At 33.0% G+C, this 19,361-nt stretch overlaps 1 protein-coding gene across 1 annotated transcript in view; it reads right to left on the reverse strand.

The window, feature by feature from the left end:
• The window catches only part of LOC124540319 (orexin/Hypocretin receptor type 1-like), a 174,539-nt gene that overhangs the window by 25,407 nt on the left and 129,771 nt on the right, over positions 1-19,361 (reverse strand). Inside the window, exon 3 of the mRNA XM_047117805.1 lies at positions 6,037-6,809. Within this exon, the coding sequence (XP_046973761.1) occupies positions 6,037-6,735 (699 nt within the window). The 5' untranslated portion in view covers positions 6,736-6,809. The remainder of the gene's footprint in view (positions 1-6,036; positions 6,810-19,361) is intronic.

Below are 19,361 nucleotides of genomic sequence, written 5' to 3' on the forward strand. Positions count from 1 at the left end.
TGTGTGCAGCACGCAAAAAATTCTTTTTTTTTTTACTATTTCAACTGTTAATTCTTAAACACGCCTAGTTACAATATCAGCTGACTAATGAAATCGGCCATTTTGTTTCGATATCAACAGCTATATAGATACATCTTTGTAATATATTCGCTTCGATATTTTTTTTGACAATCACGATCGCAGCGAAGGCGAACAAAAAAAGTGCTGCTTGTCTACGCATTTCTATGGTAACGACGTGGATGACGTTTAATAACAATTCGCTAATGTATCATTTCGTAATGAATTTTAACATTGTCTACCAATATGCGATAGCGATGTCGATTGACCACGTCATTTAGCGCGGCTTATGTCAATCCCATACATTTTGTTCTTTTCTAACTTCGCTATCGTTTTTTAAATGTTACTTTGTCTAAGCCCCGTGGTCTCTTTTCCACTTCTTCTATTAGGACATCATTATCAGTATCGTCTTCACGAATGTTTACCTTTTGAATAGATGGTGACGGCATTTTCCGCGCGCCAAAGTCGGCAGTCAAAGTGCAGATAGCGAAAGACTGACGACGAGAGTGACAAAGTTGTCACTAGTGCGCGCATTGCTGTGATAATGTGATATGGTGATACGTAAAGACGCTGACAGTTTCGTCGGCGGACACAAATGTCACTCAATTGTCACGTCGTAACGTGCGCGCACCTCCTTACATATTCAGGGACTCGACAAGAGTGACAAAACAGTCACCGTGACAAAAATCACCGGTGCGCGCTAGCAGTATGAGACAATTTGTATGTTTGTCTTTTGTTTCTTAAGTCGCACCGGATGATCGTTTGTAGTGGGACAATTACCTTATTTGTTTTTCTTTCCCACAATAATGACAATCAAAGGCCTTCCATTATACGCCTTGTCAAAATAATTGGTACACAGACGTGGTCACAGTACTATTGTGTATATTAATTTTATTCTTAACTCTAAAAAGTCATCCTATTATCTAATTAAGGGTTTTTGTATTCTAGAAACAGTCAAGGACATCTTTTGAATATTAATTTTTTACGAGTTCAGCTCCGCATAGTAAACGGAACAAATTGTCCACTAAAATTCTTAAATATTCCGAAATTTCCAATACGTTTAGGCATATTTTCGCTTTCCGCATAATTAAATAATTTTAGAATTTTGTCTTTACCCGACTTTAAAACGAGGAAATTCTCAATTGGATTGGATTTTTATATGTTACTTACCTTGTATCATAACTTCGTCGATTTTGAACCTTTTTGGAAATTATTTATTTTCCTTTTGGTAGGTATATTTCTCATTTGCTGAATCGATGTATCGAATTTTATAATATATTTTATTAGAATTATATGTAGCTAAGGTCTCATTAGAGTAGTTCAAAAGGTTGGTGCTATTTTAATATTGGTAATATTTTCTACTCTGACCTGACTAATTTAGTAAAGTGGTTGGCGCTAGTACTATTTAAAGAAATACGTATGCAATAGATTTCGATCGTGGCAGCTAATCACAAAGGAGACATATTACATATACACAACAAACAATAAGAACAACCACCTATAAATTTTCCACTACTGGTCTAAGGCCTCTTCTCCCTTTTAAGGAGAAGGTTTGGAACATATTCCACCACGCTGTTCCAATGCGGGTTGGTAGAATACACATGTGGCAGATTTTCTATGAAATTGGACAGATGCAAGATTCCGACACGAGATTAATTATAAACGCAAATTAAGTACATGAATATTCATTGGTGCTGAAACCCAGGCAGGGTTTGAACCCGCAATCATCGCATAGAACACAAATGTAAGCGCAAACCCAAGTGCATCCTCATGATAGGACAAGACGGCAAATCTGAGATGAAGGGAACGAATTCAGCTATGGGACAAAAAGTAAAAAGGAGTTTACAGAGCCAACTGACTTGAGTTCGTACAGAAAATGTCTTGACGAAAGAATATTTATTAACTTTTTCATTGGAACAAAATTGGGGACCTCGAGGCGGTTATGTATAAAAGAAATATTTTCATTAACTTGTACACGACGACCCTAAAAAGAGCCCGAATAAAACTTTTCACTTGACAAAGTTTTAGCCAGTTATACTCTTTAATTTCTTATCATGAAGACTTTTTGAGTTTCAATTTGCTTCTGAAGATCTGAATTCGAATTTACATGTTTGATTACAGGTGACCTTTTTGCAAATGCTTCTATCGCCCACTCATCAGACATTATACAGCCAAACTTAGTTTCGTTATTTCCCAAGATTGTGGCAATTTGTATTTATTTGCATCTCGTGTTCGACGGAGAAGGAAAACATCGCGAGGAAACTTGCATTTGAAACAGAGTGGTGGAATATGTTCCAAACCATCTCCTCGAGGGGGAGAGGAAGCCTTAACCCAGCAGTGAGTGATTTATAGGCTATTGTAGTTGCTGTTGAATTTCCTAGTTTGAAAGGTGAATGAGCTAGTGTAATTACAGATACAAAGGACCAAACATCACAACTATCAACTGTAGGTACACACTTTTGCATTGTAAGACATGATTAATTTTCCTTACAAACCCAAATTTAATTTAACATTGCACTATTTTGTACTCGATTATTAATATCGAATTGATTTCAAATATAATTTTAAACGTAAATGAAGTAGAAGAGATAGTACAATGAAAACTATTAAATTATCGACGAACTATATGCTCCAAGAAATGTTCTGAGAATAGTTCTAATGAACTTAATAACTTCTAAGATGTAGTATCCGGGAGGCAGTGAACCGGTTTTTCCTTTATTACTATTTTTATTTAGCTTCTATAAGGCTTTATTTCTAAAGAACAAGGATACAGCATCCATGTTTTATTTATTTTTGTTTTGCGGTGTACAATAAAGTATAAAGTAAATATAATGCAATATTTTAATGTGTAATTTTTAATTTATTTTACAACCATTCCTTTTCCCAAAGGTTGCCTGAAGAGGTAGCTGTTTTAGCGATAAGTCCGCCTATTGTATGAATGCAACTTTAAATGTTAATCCTTAATAATATAACATTATATTGGTGCAATAAAGTAAAAATAAATAAATATGTTTGTAATGTTAGATTTGCTTGCAAATTTTTTGACATGTCTTGAACCCGTAATACACGATCGTAGTGGAATTAATCTAATAGCCCAAAACTTTTCCTTGAGAGGAGAATGCCTTTGACTGCTGAATTGGGTCACAAGGGCTGTTAACCCATTCAATATCCACGGACGGAAATAGTAAATAGAAATATTTATTGAATAGTGCTTAGTTTTATCAATAAAGCGCTTTTTGCTAGTTTGTTTAAATTAGCGCTTGTGACTAGTAGTCTTATATGGTTTTCTATTTAAAAATTATAAATGAACTCGTTACTTTTTTATTGGAGTATTTGACGACTTCAATATACGACCTTTTTTAAGAATGGGAAATCTTAATTTTCACCTTTTAGAGCTCGTTTACATTAGGTCGAATAGAAAGATTTATCGCCGTCAGCTGTTCAAGGTCAAACCTTTTTATCCTGCGCAAACAATTTGAAAATGGAGTATGTTCTTAAAAAAGAGAAGGCAGCATTACATGACTGTGTTTAAATTCAATTTTAATAATTATTTCTACACGATGTTGTCTATCGTGGTTAATGAAATAAATTATAAATATAATATATTAATTACAAAAGATTTTCGATTAGATTCTTAAGGCAAATTTATCAGACTGCTAACCATTTTTTACAGATGTAGCTAAATTGTGAGAGAACGTGCAACAGACGTTTTATGGCGCATATATTTTTGAAACCCACTAATGTATCTTTTAGTATTTGTGTTTAGTGGGTTACCTTGATGATATAAAATCTACAATAACATAGACAGCTTATTCCGAAAACCTTATTAGTTATAAATAAATGTAGATGTATTAGAAAAATAAGAGTAACTAAAGTTAACTATTTTTTTAACATAAATAAACCGACATTTTTGTCGGAGCAATAAAGCCGGTCCGACCTGATGTAAACCAGCTCTAATTTATGGTAAAGCCCTCGGAGATGTGACTGTGAAAATGTATGCTCCGAATCCTCATAATCACGTTTCTGACGATGTGAAAAGTAACCGAGTTAATGAGATGCAATTTGTTTGAATTGAAATATATAAAAAAAGGTTTGTCGCGGAACATTCCGTTGGAACGAAGAGCTTTTGCTTTGTATTGTGTTATAACAGACACAATGAAATAACAATGTATATGAGTAAATAAATGCGAGAAATAAAATCATTATTAAAATCCCTTGTGAATAAAAAAAAAACTTACAAACATACGTTATAGATGATGTTACATAAAAATATACGTAATAAAAAGAGAAAAAAAGGAAACGAGAGGCAAAATTGTTTGAAAGGGTTATAACGGTTTTTTACATGGTGACATTCACCTTATCACTCTATTATAAGCCACGTAGAAGAACCTCGTTCCTAAAAAATATTATTGCAAAGAGAGTCATTTGCCCAGAAGTGAGTCATGCGGGACTGATTCTCTTTCTTGGATACCACATATACGTGCAAGTATATTTTCTAATCAGCGCCTTGAAGAGCGCAATGAAATAAACACTTACTGTATATCTATAGTATTTGTTGCAATTCCTTTTCGTTCCGTTTGGAACACGATATAATTATCATCTTAATCTAATAAGATGTTAATTAAAACTAAAACTAAAACTAAAATTGGCGTTGCTTGTGTCTAACGCTACTGCGACTAGCCCCTAAAATTGTCGTGCACCGAATCACACCGATTGTGATAGATTGTCGTAGTCTTAAGATAGAGTACAAGTGTGTGTGTACACGTAATTATGCCCTTTGATGCTCTTTGGTATATATTCCTTGAATATCTGTCCGCATTGGTCGAAAGAAACTTTACAACAGTCGACTCGTTGTAATGGTAAATAATGATGTTTGTAAAATAGGTTTTATTTGATGTATCACGTACAATTTTATTTAACGCAGTACCTTAAATCGTGTAATTTTTACACGATACACAACAATGTTTCACTTGGTGGTAGGGCTTTGTACAAGGCCGTCTGGGTAGGTACCACCCACTCATCAGTTATTCTACCGCCAAACAACAATACTCAGTATTGTTGTGTTCCAGTTTGCAGGGTGAGTGACCCAGTGTAACTATAGGCACAAGGGACATAATATCTTGGTTCCCAAGATAAGTGGCACATTGACGATTTAAGGAAGAGTTATTATTTCTTACAGCATCATTGTCTATGTGTAATGGTGACCACTTACCATCAGGTGGCCCATATGATCGTCCGCCAACCTATATCATAAAAATGTATCTAAAGGCAGTCTCATTATCCAAGTTTTATAATTTACCGATTTCTTTGTCTCATTTGAAGAAACAACTAAGGTATTTCTTTTCGAAATAAGCTATAAACGAGACAAACATTTTGTATAATAAATTATTAATCAAAACGTCAAAAGAGAATTCGCATCACGCACGTTGAAAGGGTAACTAACTCCAGGTTAATGCCGGAAGGAAAATATTCACAAATCGTTCCAGAATATCAGTCTTATCGCCTAATAAATTAAGGTTAAAATTGAATGATTTGTTTGTAGGTCCTTAGTAATCTGATAAAAGGAATCCAATGCTTCAACGAAATTTGTTACTTAACAAAAAAGATAGAACTATGTTTAAGTAAGTTTCTTATCTCAAGGAATAAAATATTCTTGACGTTAAGAATTATGTTTTTGACGTTTCATTTTATTCGAATCAATTAACGAAAAATGTTTTATATACTTTATTACATTACCTTTTGTTAATATTTTATCATATCATACATTTATATTTGCCATAGTCATTATGGATTAGTAGCAAAATTTTCATATTTATACGAATTGGTAAATTACTTTAGGTTCTAAAAAAACCTGTATTTATTATTATTGTTGGAATATAAATAAACAAGTTCGCGAACAACAACACCAACCAATATACTATAAATCTAAGCCTATCAAGTCATAAAATTAGATATTAGAACATATTTAAATAAACTCACCTGAAAATATAGTACGATCCGGCACATTGCAGTTCCGAAGAACCATGTCTTAGTAACGTCCCACAGCACGGTTGGAGGCAGACATATCAAGATGACCATGAAATCAGCAACCGCTAGATTTACTATGAAATAGTTGGTAACTGTCCTCATGGAATGGTTCCTGTACACCGCTGTGCAAACAAGCGCATTCCCAATCAATCCTATCACGAAGACGATAGCATGCGTCGCTATGAGAACCCATTGGTACGGTTGTGGGTATATATAATCGTTTAACATTTCTAGATATTCTTCCCTTGACATATTACAGTATTCACGATCACCAACACAAGGTTCCTCAGTGAAATTCCCTTCGAAGTATTCGGTCGTTGTTGTATCCTCATTTGTATCAGATCTATCAGCAACCATTTTGTCTTTATCGTTCAAATCTAATTTTGAACTTTCTTTATTAATAGCATTGGTTATATTATCGTTTCTTATATCACTAGCATTTACATTTCTTTTATGTCTTAAATCACTTTTTATATTCGTAAAAACTAAATTATCGAAATTTTCATTGTTATCTTTAATATATTTTGTATTTATTATACTATCTATGTCATTAAAAAATGTTTCATTTGTAAATGTTTTGCTTACACTACTCTGTGCACTAACACATAGATTACAAATTAAAATAGTTAATATTGACATTTTGATTTTCATTTTGATATTTTTAATTAATTAGTCATGCTCAAGAGTCACTATTTCTGCTCGATCTTCTGTTGAGTTCACAGCATCTGCAAAAGAAAAAAATAGCATCAATAAAAGCAGAATAAAAGTTAAATGTTTAGTGGCGGTTCAAGAAACATCCGCCATTTAAAAAGTTTAGAGGTTAACAGTTGAATAATTTTAAGTATCTTTGGCGTAAAATGGTTTAAAACTTGAAGGATCCTTCGCACTTTGTAAGAAAACTGAAAGAGCAATGTGTTTTTTAAGAGATTGCTTCAACTTTGTTACAAATATAAGAATTGAGAATTTTCATCGTCCCCTCTACAAATAATCGTAAAATATAATCAAGATTCTCGGAAGAAAATAGAATGTAATTTATGCATATGCATCGCATTTTGTGACTAAGTTGCATTATTCAATTTGTGTGAAACTAAAGTGTGAGACCGAGAAAGTATTAAACACTTATCCTAATTTATGTCTTATACAATTTATTAAAAAAAACATGTAGCTGTAAGAAATTTATTTTCTGTAATCTCATTTAAGTGAATTGTAAACTTCTTATGAGAAATAGAAAGTTCTTTAACCACAATTTTCCCTATTAATCGTAATTTTAATGTACGAAAAAAAAAGTCAGTTTGGGCTACGTTTTTCAGAAGACGACTATTTATACAATCTTTCTCATAAAATTGGTGGCAAATGAGCTAGAGGATCATTTGATGAAAAGTGACTACTACTACATATCTGCAACACATAAATGCTTGTATGTGCGTTGCCGGCCTTAAGAAAATCTTCTAAGTCATATCAGTTGCAATTCCTCAACGATGACCTTATTTAAGTTTTTAGTTGAAGTTTTGTGTTTATTTCAATTCAGTTTATTTATGATGTCATTTGGATCGGCCAGGGCAATGAATTTGAAGGTCAAGATATATAGGAAAGATATTACACAAATGACTTTAAATATTTAGTAACAAAAGCTTCTAAAATGTCGTCATCGAATGTCGCTAGATTATTGACTTATAATGTTTCCTAATGTACTTTTCTTCTCATTTGCAAAGTTTATTAGTTCTAAAAAACTTTGGTGTATTTTTTTTGTTTTTACGATATAATAAGTGGTTACCACTGCTCACAAATCACTAAAATGCTAAGACCACACTCTTCAAACCGAACACAAGGATATTGCTGCTTGGCGGTAGAATATATAATGATTGGGTGGTACCTAGATGGGTTTGCACATAATACTACCAAGTAAAAAATACCATACCATTATATTTTTTTGCCAGATATTTGTCACATAGCTACGGTTTTCTTTCCTAATGTATTGTACCTCATTAATGTAAGATAAGATCGACATCACAAATATAAAAAAAATCTTGTTACATTAATCATATTCATAAACGCAAATAATATACATCTAGCGAATACACAATGCTACGGCTGAATAAAATTCTTGATGATAAATTCGACTAATTCATCATATAAATTATAACGGAATAATTTTCAAGAAACGTACAGGTCGCAACGGCACGAACCCTGCCATATTTCAAGCACCCTTTTGAAGGCTAGTATTTATTATTTACGCGAAACATTGTACAGCATGTAAAACGTTTCATATTATAATAATATTGTAAGAATATTTTTGCTAATAAAATAACATGAATTTGCTCTTAATGAATATTCTACGATAGTGATGTATTAAACAACGAAGAAAATGTTAAATTAATTTAACAGAAGTGTCGTTTTTTTGCGATAGAACGTTACTTTGCCTTACGTTAACATTAAACGCCTCACTGTTATTACACCCAAATTTACTTTAAATTCTAATTAGGAAACGATATTAAGCAGTGAGTTTTATTGAGGTTACGTTTTAAAATCCGGCAGCTGTTATTAGTAAATATGTAGATCTACAAACATTTAGATACGTCAAAAACATTTCAAATTCAAACAATAGAATACATGCGAAATCTGGGTAGGTAGAACAGGTACGACCAGACTTTCATCATGCACTCCACCGCAAATACTTAAATAACTAAATAATAATACTATAAATTGTTGTGTTCTAGGTTAAAGGTTATTGAGTTAGTGTGGAAAAAGGCAAAAGTGACGTAGATGGCATAATTAGCGCATAATTGCCCCAAACAATTATTATTAACCAAATTAAAATTTGAATTCGATAGCAATAATCCTTCAGAATTGTTTACTGTAGGTCTCTCTAAGGATTTTATCACACATTTTGCAAAGCAAATCAGTACTCTTAAAATGGGATTTAATATCTTATCTTATATCTCCCGAAATTAGGAGCGCAATGCCGATGTAAGAAAAGATTTACCTTTCTTACAAAGTTTCTCTATCTATCGCTTATCTCTTTATTTATCGGCGTCGATGACCACATCGGATGATCCATAGATCACTTAGCTTCATATTTAATAAAAATGTAAATGTAATATATGATCTATGTCATTTTGGCAGGTACCGAATCAGTTTTTTGTAAACTAGATTTATTTGATTCGTGACTTATGAAACTTTGCCGTTTACCCACCCACATACCATTTATCATATTAGATTTCTCGTGACTTATAATCCATAAAGTTGTATGTGGAACTGGCGTGTTCGTACATTTTTAAATTCGCTATTAATTATGACCGAGGCAAAACACTTTTGTTGGCTCGCGTGTGAATATAAGTTTCATTCGCATATTAAAATAGCTGTTGTAACTTTATTTACTGTAAGACTAATAAAGTAACAGCCCGTAAATTTCCCACTGCTGATCTAAGGCCTCTTCTCCTATTGAAGAGAGGGTTTGGAACATATTACACCACGCTGTTCCAATGCGGGTTGGTGGAATGCACATGTGGCAGAATTTCGGTTGCACACATGCAGGTTTCCTCACGATGTTTTCCTTCACCGCCAAGAACGAGATGAATTATAAACACAATTAAGCACTCATATACAGTGTGTGCTTGCCTGGGTTTTAACCCAAAATCATCGGTTAAGATGCACGCGTTCTAACCAATGGGCCATCTCAGCTCTTGATGATAGATGGTCCCAACTGGCTACATCTACATGGTGTTTACAAAATCTGCTCTATATGTAACTTTGCCATGTTCATTCATTAAAACTGGTATATTTCAAAGGCATAAGGTACTGATAGTACTCGATTGAATTCGATTAAATATCGATTTAATCTTATATAGAGCAGTGTTCAAGTCGTGTTGTAACAATATCTTATAACTTGCATAAATAGGCATACTATTAAAAAAATGTTAATGTCAATGTTACATAGATGATAAGTGATACTAATTCTTGTTGCATTTTAGGCACGATGTATTCGTTCAACCAACTTCAAAAAGGAGGAGGTTATCAATTCGTCGGTTTTGTTTTATGTTTGTTACTTTTCACTGGTTGGACCGATTTTGATATTTTTTTTTGTTTGAAAGCTAGTGCTTCCCATATGTTGAATACGCAATTATTTTTATTACTTCTTAGTGCATATTTATTTGTTTTAAAATAGTGTTTTGTTTGAAGTCAATTTTTCTTTTTGTTAAAATTTTTATTTATATTATGCAATTGTATTTAACAGAGATTATTTTGCATTTCAAATGTGGGAAATATACTGAGTTACTTGTTGGTTCTAGGTAGAACTTCCGAACTTGTGGTAAATTTATGTTTACCACCATTCTATAAAATTGTTATTCAAATGTGCTTATATACTCGAATGAAGTATATTGCGATTTTGATCAAAGGATATATAACTACAACCACATCTATTTCAATTTTTCAATATTTCTAACATGAAATATTTTGAACTTCCGTACAAAGTTTCACCCCAAATTTCACACTCTTGGGTGATTTTTGGAAAACGCTGTAACGCTTTCTTTAGCCATAATACCGTATTTCTATCCATCAAATTGAATTAATTATCATAGCCGTAATTATAACAGTTAAATTGACAAATTTCCTTACAAATTTTCATCTTCAATTTAAGTTTTTTTAGAGATAAATATTAAAAATATGTTTGTCTTGACCTCAATAAGAAGCCAAAGAAAGCATCGATCTAACAAAATGTCTAACATCCAAAATGACAAATTCCCATCGAAATATTCATCTCATAATTCTTAGTGCTTACCTTCGTTCCATAAGAAATTCCGCTGCGAAATTTCATCCTAAGACCCACTGGGTCAAGCTATGCATTGTATGTCAGTTTGTTATTTTAAGATTTTATTAAGTATATATTTTATCAAGTTAACTTGGTGGTAGGGCTTTGTGCAAGCTCGCCTGAGTCCACCCACTCATCAGTTATTCTACCGACAAATAACAGTACTCAGTATTGTTATGTTCCGGTTTGAAGGGTGAGTGAGCCAGTGTAACTACAGACACAAGGGACATAATATCTTAGTTCCCAAGGTTAGTGGCACATTGACGATTTAAGGAATAGTTAATATTTCTTAAAGCGTCATTGTCTATGGGCGATGGTGACCACTTACCATCAGGTGGCCCATATGATCGTCTGCCAACCTATATCATAAAAAAAGTAGATGAAGCGATAAGAAAAGTTAGGTTAAATAATTATAATTAACGAATATAAAAATGTAGTACTATTCTATGAAAATAACACGAAACGGAGTCGAGACGGCCCAGTGATTAACATACAAGCATTTTGAGCGATGATTGCGCGATCAAACTCAAGCAAGATATAATACACGGCTGAATTGTTGTATGCTTAATTTGTGTTTATAATTTAACTCATGTTCAGCGGTGAAGGCAATAATCTCGAGAAAAACATGTGCATCCACTAATCCCTGGAGTAGCGTGCTGGAATATGCTCTAATCCTTTAAGGATTATTCGAAGGATGGAAGGAAGGATAAGGATAATTTCGAAGAGGCTTTAGCCCAGCAGTGGGACATTTAAAGGCTATTTAAATGTCTTAGACTTAAAGCAAAAACACCAGAGAACTCGATTATAATATACATCTTAGAAAGCTATATTTGAAATTGAATTTAATAATTAAAACATTTTAATAAATAATACGCGTGTCCAAATAGCGTATAATACTTTTAAAACTTTCTCGAGCGAGATGCGAAGTGATAAGCAAAATAAAACCGCAGCGCTGACCTGGATTTCAACCCTTAAACTAATACACACTTGTAGAATTCACAAAACTTCGAGCTGAAGAAAAATACGTATTAAATAAAGCAGCGATTTCTGTTTTTAAAAACTTTCCATTGTAGACAATTCGCTAGAACTTTTTTCATAATCCTTTACGACATAAGTTTGTAAGTATATTTGAGATCGTATGAAGAGTAAAGTTGAGTTGGGTTGGGAATTTGTTCGGAATTCGTGGTGCACGCTCTTTGCCTTTTAGGTTTTAGTAACTACGAACAACTATCAAGTATTTAGTATACCTAAATTTAATTCAAAGGAGGCCACATATTTGAGTGGACTTTAAGGTCATATTTTCTTTGAGGTATGTAAAAAGTTTCCTTTTTTATTATTTAAAATAGATTGGGTGGCGACTAGGTCACCCAATGGATCACAAGCTCACGACAATAGTTGAAACATCTGTGGTCGAGTAGTGTGTACAGCGGTTTTCATGGGTATGACACTCCGAGGTCCCGTGTTTGATTCCCGGCCGAGTCAAAGCAGACAAAGGTAAGGTATTACTTTTCTACGTTGTCTTGGGTTTGTGGTACCGTCGTTTCTACTAATTTTTAATGTTTACATTGGGATCAGAGTAATGTGTGTGATATTGTCCAATATTTATTTATTTGGCAGAGTCACCAAGTCAGAGCGTCATCAACGCTAAGCTCGGTCGAGAGGCGTGCTAGTCAGAAATGTATTCTACGAAAACGTCATATTGCAGAAGGAGGTAGCGGAATGGGAGAAGGAGAAGACGAGGATATTGCTGGTTTTTTAGTGGGTAGTCCGGTTTACTGGGGCGCTCTAGATCGTCCTGTTCGCCGGCGACTCCCAGATACCCCCACTTCACGTGGGAGAAACGCATAAAGCGTATTTCCAGCGATAAGAAAAAAGGCGCCAAGTTAGACGTCTGTCATGTGTGCTGAGTTTATGCAATACTTTTTTTTATTAGTTATATTCTAATGCAGCCTTATATATTTCACTAGCTATGCCCGCGACCATGCACGCGTTTGAATTTAACAAAAAAATATTATTATAGCCTATGTTACTCCTTATTATATCAGTTATTTGACAGTGAAAGTCCCGTCAAAATCGGTCCAGCCGTTCCAGAGATAGAACAAACAGAAAAATTGTAAAGAATGTTATTTTGGTATATGTACCGTTTATACAAATGCATTGAGTAAAAAAGGGCTATTTTAATATTACAAACAGACGCTGCGATTTTATTATATGTATATAGATTTAGTACAATCAAATTTTGACAATCAAGGATTTTTAGACTATTTTGGCCTATATTTTGAAGTAGGTTAGTTACGCTGACCTGGAATCGAAAACGTGACCGACGACGAACCACGTGTTTTATATTCTAAGTTAGGTATTGTATTATAATAATTCTTCCTATTCAGTTCAAGTTATCAACTTATAAATAACTTGGATTATTTAAAGTGAGTATAGTTTTCAAAAACTTTTCCATCCGTAGTTGCGGGGGAAGTTTTGTGTATTTGAATGTTTGCTTTTGAATAAGTTAACAGATTAAGTTGAGATTTGGTTGAGTCACAATCATATCTTTTATGACTTAGATTAGTTAAGTTACTCCATTCCTGTGTGAGGATTAGACATAGTATTATGTTGATAATTTGCTTGGAATTCGTAATAGTTATTCAGCTTATGATTTCCGGTAAAGATTAATATACTATACTTTGAATTTAATACTAATTTCAGACTGCGTCTTCGCCTGTTGGGAGAGAAAATTATATTTTGATATTTATATAATATATAATAATAATATAATATTGGACAATATCACATACTTTACTTGGAGCCCAATGTAAGTAGCTAAAGCACTTGTGTTATGAAAAATCAGAAGTAACGACGGTACCACAAACATCCAGACGCAAGACAACACAAAAAACTATTGAACTCTTTCTACATAGACTCGGCCGGGAATCGAACCCAGATCCTCGGAGAGACTTACCCATGAAAAACGGCGTACGCACTTCTTGACCACAGAAATCTTCAATATAAATATTTATATAAACTTAACACTTGAGTTTCCCGCTAATATTTATATAGAGATTTATTTAGTAATGTCATTAGACTGTAAACCAACACTAAAAATGCCCTTACTAAAGTCAAAAAGGTCAAAAAGGTCTGATTATGCCGGTAATAAATCCAAATGGACTATAACCGCTTATTACCTTTTAACTTTTCGTCTAATAAACATATGATACGAATTTAAGTTTTTATCTTGACGCAAGTACTTTTTTTAATTTGTGATATAAACAGTTATTTTTGTACAATAAGCTTTGAAAGCTGAGTTTAATGGCAAGGGTACTATAAAAAAATTGAATAGTAAAAAAAAAGTAAAGTAAAGTACCAGCCTGTAAATTTCCCTATGTTGGGCTAATGGCCTCCTCTCCCATTAAGGAGATAGCTTGGAACATATTCCACCACCTCTTCCAATGCGGGTTGGTGAAATGCAAATGTGGCAGAATTTCAATGAAATTAGACCGATGCAGGTTACCTCATGATGTTTTCCTTCACCGCCGCGCACGAGATGAATTATAAACACAAATTAAGCACATATATATATCGTGGTGCTTCTTTGAACCCGAAATCATCGGATTTTTCTACTTTTAGAAGTTAAAATATTTGTAAACATAATACTGTATCTTCAAAGAGCTTGACAATATTTTTGATGTTATACTTTGTTTGGCGTATTATAGAAATAAAGAAAATTTTATAATGCGCTCATTTTGTAAACAAACTATAGGATGAAGTTACTTTCTAAACTGTAATTTAATGTCGTTGTCAAGTAGCTCGACACGCCCTATCTTATTTTACAATGTTTATTTTTATTTTAAACCAGCTGTGCCCCAGTTCATGCGCGTTTGAGTTTAACAAAAAAGTTATTGTTTTGGCCTAAGTTATTCCTTACAACATCAGCTATCTGCCTGTGAAAGTCCCGTAAAAATTAGTCCAACCGTTCTAGAGATTAGCCGGAACAAACATAAAAAGGGGGAAAAATGTTATTTGGGTATATATACAGTGTGTACGTATTTAGTATAATGCGGTTATTTTGATATTACAATCAGACACTCTAAATTTTATTGTATGTATTGATTTAAATGGTGCGTTTAAGAAATTTTGAATTTTATATTAGTAGCAAAAGAGAAATAACATTTATCGTAACAATAATAATTAATTTATGATAAATAAATGGAATATTATTATTTTATTGTAATTAGTTATTAGCACGCAGTTGAAAATTTAAATATTTTAATCACACCGTACAAGTAGAAATTTACACGCAAGTGCATAAGTCACGCGCCTTTTAAAAAAAAGAATTGTAAACATAACGAGCCCTTACCGCCAAATTATCGTAAGCGACACTTTTGTCGAAAAATCGTTTTTTATTGATACTAATATTTTAAACCGTAACGGACCGATACCTGTTGATGATTCCCTCCGAAAAAAAACCGTTACAGAGTTATAGCAAATGCCAAAATTATCGTGAATACATACGTTTTTAAAGTCTTTACGTAAGCGACAATAGGCATTTTTATCTTATTTGACTAATGACTGATTTTTTTTAGCGCAAGCGACCCTACTTATTATCGCAACCGACATTATTCCTTGACCGTAAGGCGTTTACTATAAAGAAACCTGTGACATACTTATTTCCGCAAAAGTTATTAGGATGCAACTAACATCTTTCCAAAGGAAACAATGTTAGTTGCATCCTAATAATCCTAAAAATCCTTTGTGGTTAAAAAAATAGTTTCACTCATAATAACAAAAAATCAAAATCAAAATCAAAATCAAAATAAACTTCATTCAAGTGGGCTTTTATAAGAACTTTTGAATCGTAAAATTAACGTTTTAAATAGTGTTTTTTATTGTGTAGTATTTGAATTAATTGAGTTATAAGTGTACATAAGAAGCTCAAACAGTTATCAAATAAAAAAGCAATGTCGACTTCAGCAGCTAAGGTATGTATTGTAATTTAATTTTGGTAAGTGAATGCAAGAAAAATGTAATATGCGTACAATTTATTGCCTGTAATATTGTTCTCCCATTTTAATTTGGTGTGTATTAGTATTGGTTAAAAAAATAGTTAAGTTAGGCCATTCTCGTTGATACGAGAATGGCCTCTATTTTACCTGGGTTTAATTAGAGAAACAAAGAGAGGATGACAGAAAATTCCTTCACGATCTCTCAAAGAATGGTTCTTAATAGGTCAGTGAGCAGTTTTTTTACTACAACTTTGTCCGTCCGTTTATATGTTTTACATTATGCGATTCTTTTTAAGATATCTCTTGTTTGTTGCTAATATCACCACTCCCCGCAGAAAAAAGCTATCATGAAACTGCTTTTCCCGAGAACATGCAGCAAGATACAGAGGCTTTAGTTCTTGATCCATTCTTGCTAACAGGCAGCAACAACGATATTAATATAGACCCTACATGAACTGCGACGACATCATCACGGTCTTTTTTCTGAGCAAAATACCAATCCACGTATAACAATAACTCTAAATAAACTTGTTGATTACAGTGATTCTGACACTGAAAATATTTATACTTTAATGGATTTAGATAATCAAAATGAAATTGCACAAGTAGATATAACAAATTATGATTAAACTAATTTAGGGGATCCTATTATGCCAGATTGCATTGATCAAATCAAATCAAATCAAATCAAAATAAACTTTATTCAAGTAGGCTTTTATAAGCACTTTGAATCGTCATTTTACAAGTAAGTGAAGCTACCACCGGATCGGAAAGTAGATTCTACCGAGAAGAACCGGCTAGAAACTCAGTAGTTACTCTTTTTTAACACGTTTTTTATCATCTATAAAATCTTTTATCGAATAATGTGCTTTTTCTACCAATGTATTTTTTACCAACGATTTGAATTTACGAGACGGCAAAGTTAAAAATTTCTGCGGATTTTATTATAGTAACGCATACTTTGCCCCAAGAAGGATTTATTGACTTTGCGGAGTCGGAAACTTGGCGTTATAAGCTTATCCTTACTCCTAGTGCACATACAATGATTAATTATCACTGATTTTATCAAAGTGTTCAACGTTACTCTGAATATACATAATATTTTTGTAATTATTCTGTGACTCAACAGTAAGTATTCCTACTTTGTTAAAAACATCCCGAAGAGAGTCTCTTATTAGTACAGATTAGCACCAGTTCACTTTTGACCAAGAATAACTAAACTTTGGATATCTACGACAATAATGTCTGCATTGATAGTGAATACTCATGGAAGCCCGCCTCATCGTCCAGTGATTCGGATGGACATGAGTCACCTCAAGAGACAACTAAAAGAGGATACAGGAAAATAAAACCTTTACCGGAAACTGCTGTAGAGAAATCTGTGCAACCTCATCCTTGTATGAATAAAATATGTGGTAACTCATGCTCAAAATTTACAGAAGATGATTAGGCTAACATCTTTGAAAACTATTGGGGATTAGGTTGTGACAAAAGACAAAAAGATTTCCTACTGTCATGTGCTAATGAGAGACCGATTGACAGAAAAAGAGCCAGTAGTAATGTTCGTAAAATATTATACGATTATTTTATAAACTATAATGGACAGACGATTACAATATGCAAACAACTTTTGCATAAGACCCTAAACGTATCTCAAATGTCTTTGAGATACGCTATCGAAAATGCCAATAAATTTCTGAATACCGCTTGGGAAAGCAGAAAAGCTCTTCATAATCATAATAAATCTGGTGAAGTAGAAGTCGTACAGTTAAAATCGTTCATTGAGATGTTGCCTGCTGTTCCATCCCACTATTGTCGCAATAAAAGCACAAAAGTATAATTACCTCACGAATTTCAAAACATATCGTTTTTATACACACTGTATGTTGTCACTTGAAAGAAAAGAATCTAGAATGATGATTCCATCAAGAATATTTTATTATGCGGCATAATTAAAGCATACGTGATGCTTTAGCTGAAACGGACGAAGTATGATGCAAATAATGAGAATTATAATACTTTACTTAATTTTATATAAGTACGTGGTTATATGTATAATCTGCTTGATCTCATTATTCCAAATGATTAACATAAATAGATTTTTAATGATACAAAATTTATTTTGTTTGAGAACTATGATGGAACAGTACGTGGTGTTAAAGCGGACGAAGTTGATTCGTACCAGAAGAAATACTTTATTTTATTTTATATAAGTATATTGGTCTCATTATTTTAAACGATTGATATGAATAAATATATTTTTCAATTATATATATGACTATTTCATTTAAAAACCTTTTAAAATGCTTATTTATTTACAGTTATAGTTTTTTAGATATAGTCATTTTAATAGACATTTTTATCGTAAACGCCAAAATCACTATCGATTATGACAGCAAAAATAATGTAAACGCCATAAATGGCATAAATACTTATAATTTCTGTTTTATTTTCAATTATATATTTAAATGTTAAAAAAATATTAAAGTATGCGAAATTTTTATTTACTAGCACACTTCTGTATAAAAATATTTAAAAAAAATCGTCTCCTGTAAAATTTGGTTTTTGTCGGTTACGCTAAAATGGCGGTAAAGGCTCGATAATATTATGTTCTACATTCTAGATTCAATTTTGGGGCTTTGTAATTATTTCAAGCATGATTGCGAATAGATTCTTTGCTGCATTTCAAATCTAATCTAATCAAAATAAACTTTATTCAAGTAGGTTTATACAAGCACATTTGAATCGTCATTTTACAATTAAGTGAAGCTACCACCGGTTCGGAAAGTAGATTCTACCGAGAAGAACCGGTGAGAAACTCAGTAGTTACTCTTTTTCAACATTTAAAAAATACAAAGTCATGTTAGTTAAATACAATTATTTAAATTAATACATCCTGCTTGGAAGTCTGGTATTAACCCCAAGCTTTTTATCATCTATAACATCTTGTATCGAATAATATGCTTTCTTTACCAATTTGATATTGCTATTGGATGTTACTAATATTTTACTTGAAGTAATTTTAAATACGAACGTCTTGTTAAAAAGAGTCGAGATGGCCCAGTGGTTAGAACGCGTGCACCTTAACCGATGGTTCCGGGTTCAAACCCAGGCAGGCACCGCTGATTCATGTGCTTAATTTATCTTTATAATTCATCTCGTGCTCAGCGGTGAAGGAAAACATCGTGAGGAAACCTGCATGTGACAAATTTCATAGAAATTCTGCCACATGTGTATTCCACCAACCCGCATTGGAACAGCGTGGTGGAATATGTTCCAAACCTTCTCCTCAAATGGAGAGGAGGCCTATAGCCCAGCAGTGGGAATTTACAGGCTGTTGTTTGTTTGTTTTGTTGTACTGACGTAATCTCTGTTTGAAACGGAAATGGTAATGATATGTCAGTATGAGTTTCTTGCTTTTTGTTCTGGTGGAATCTTCTTTTAACCGGTTTCAAATTCAACACACTAAA

Source organism: Vanessa cardui, chromosome 24, assembly GCF_905220365.1.
Source record: "Vanessa cardui chromosome 24, ilVanCard2.1, whole genome shotgun sequence".
Classification (NCBI taxonomy): domain Eukaryota; kingdom Metazoa; phylum Arthropoda; class Insecta; order Lepidoptera; family Nymphalidae; genus Vanessa; species Vanessa cardui.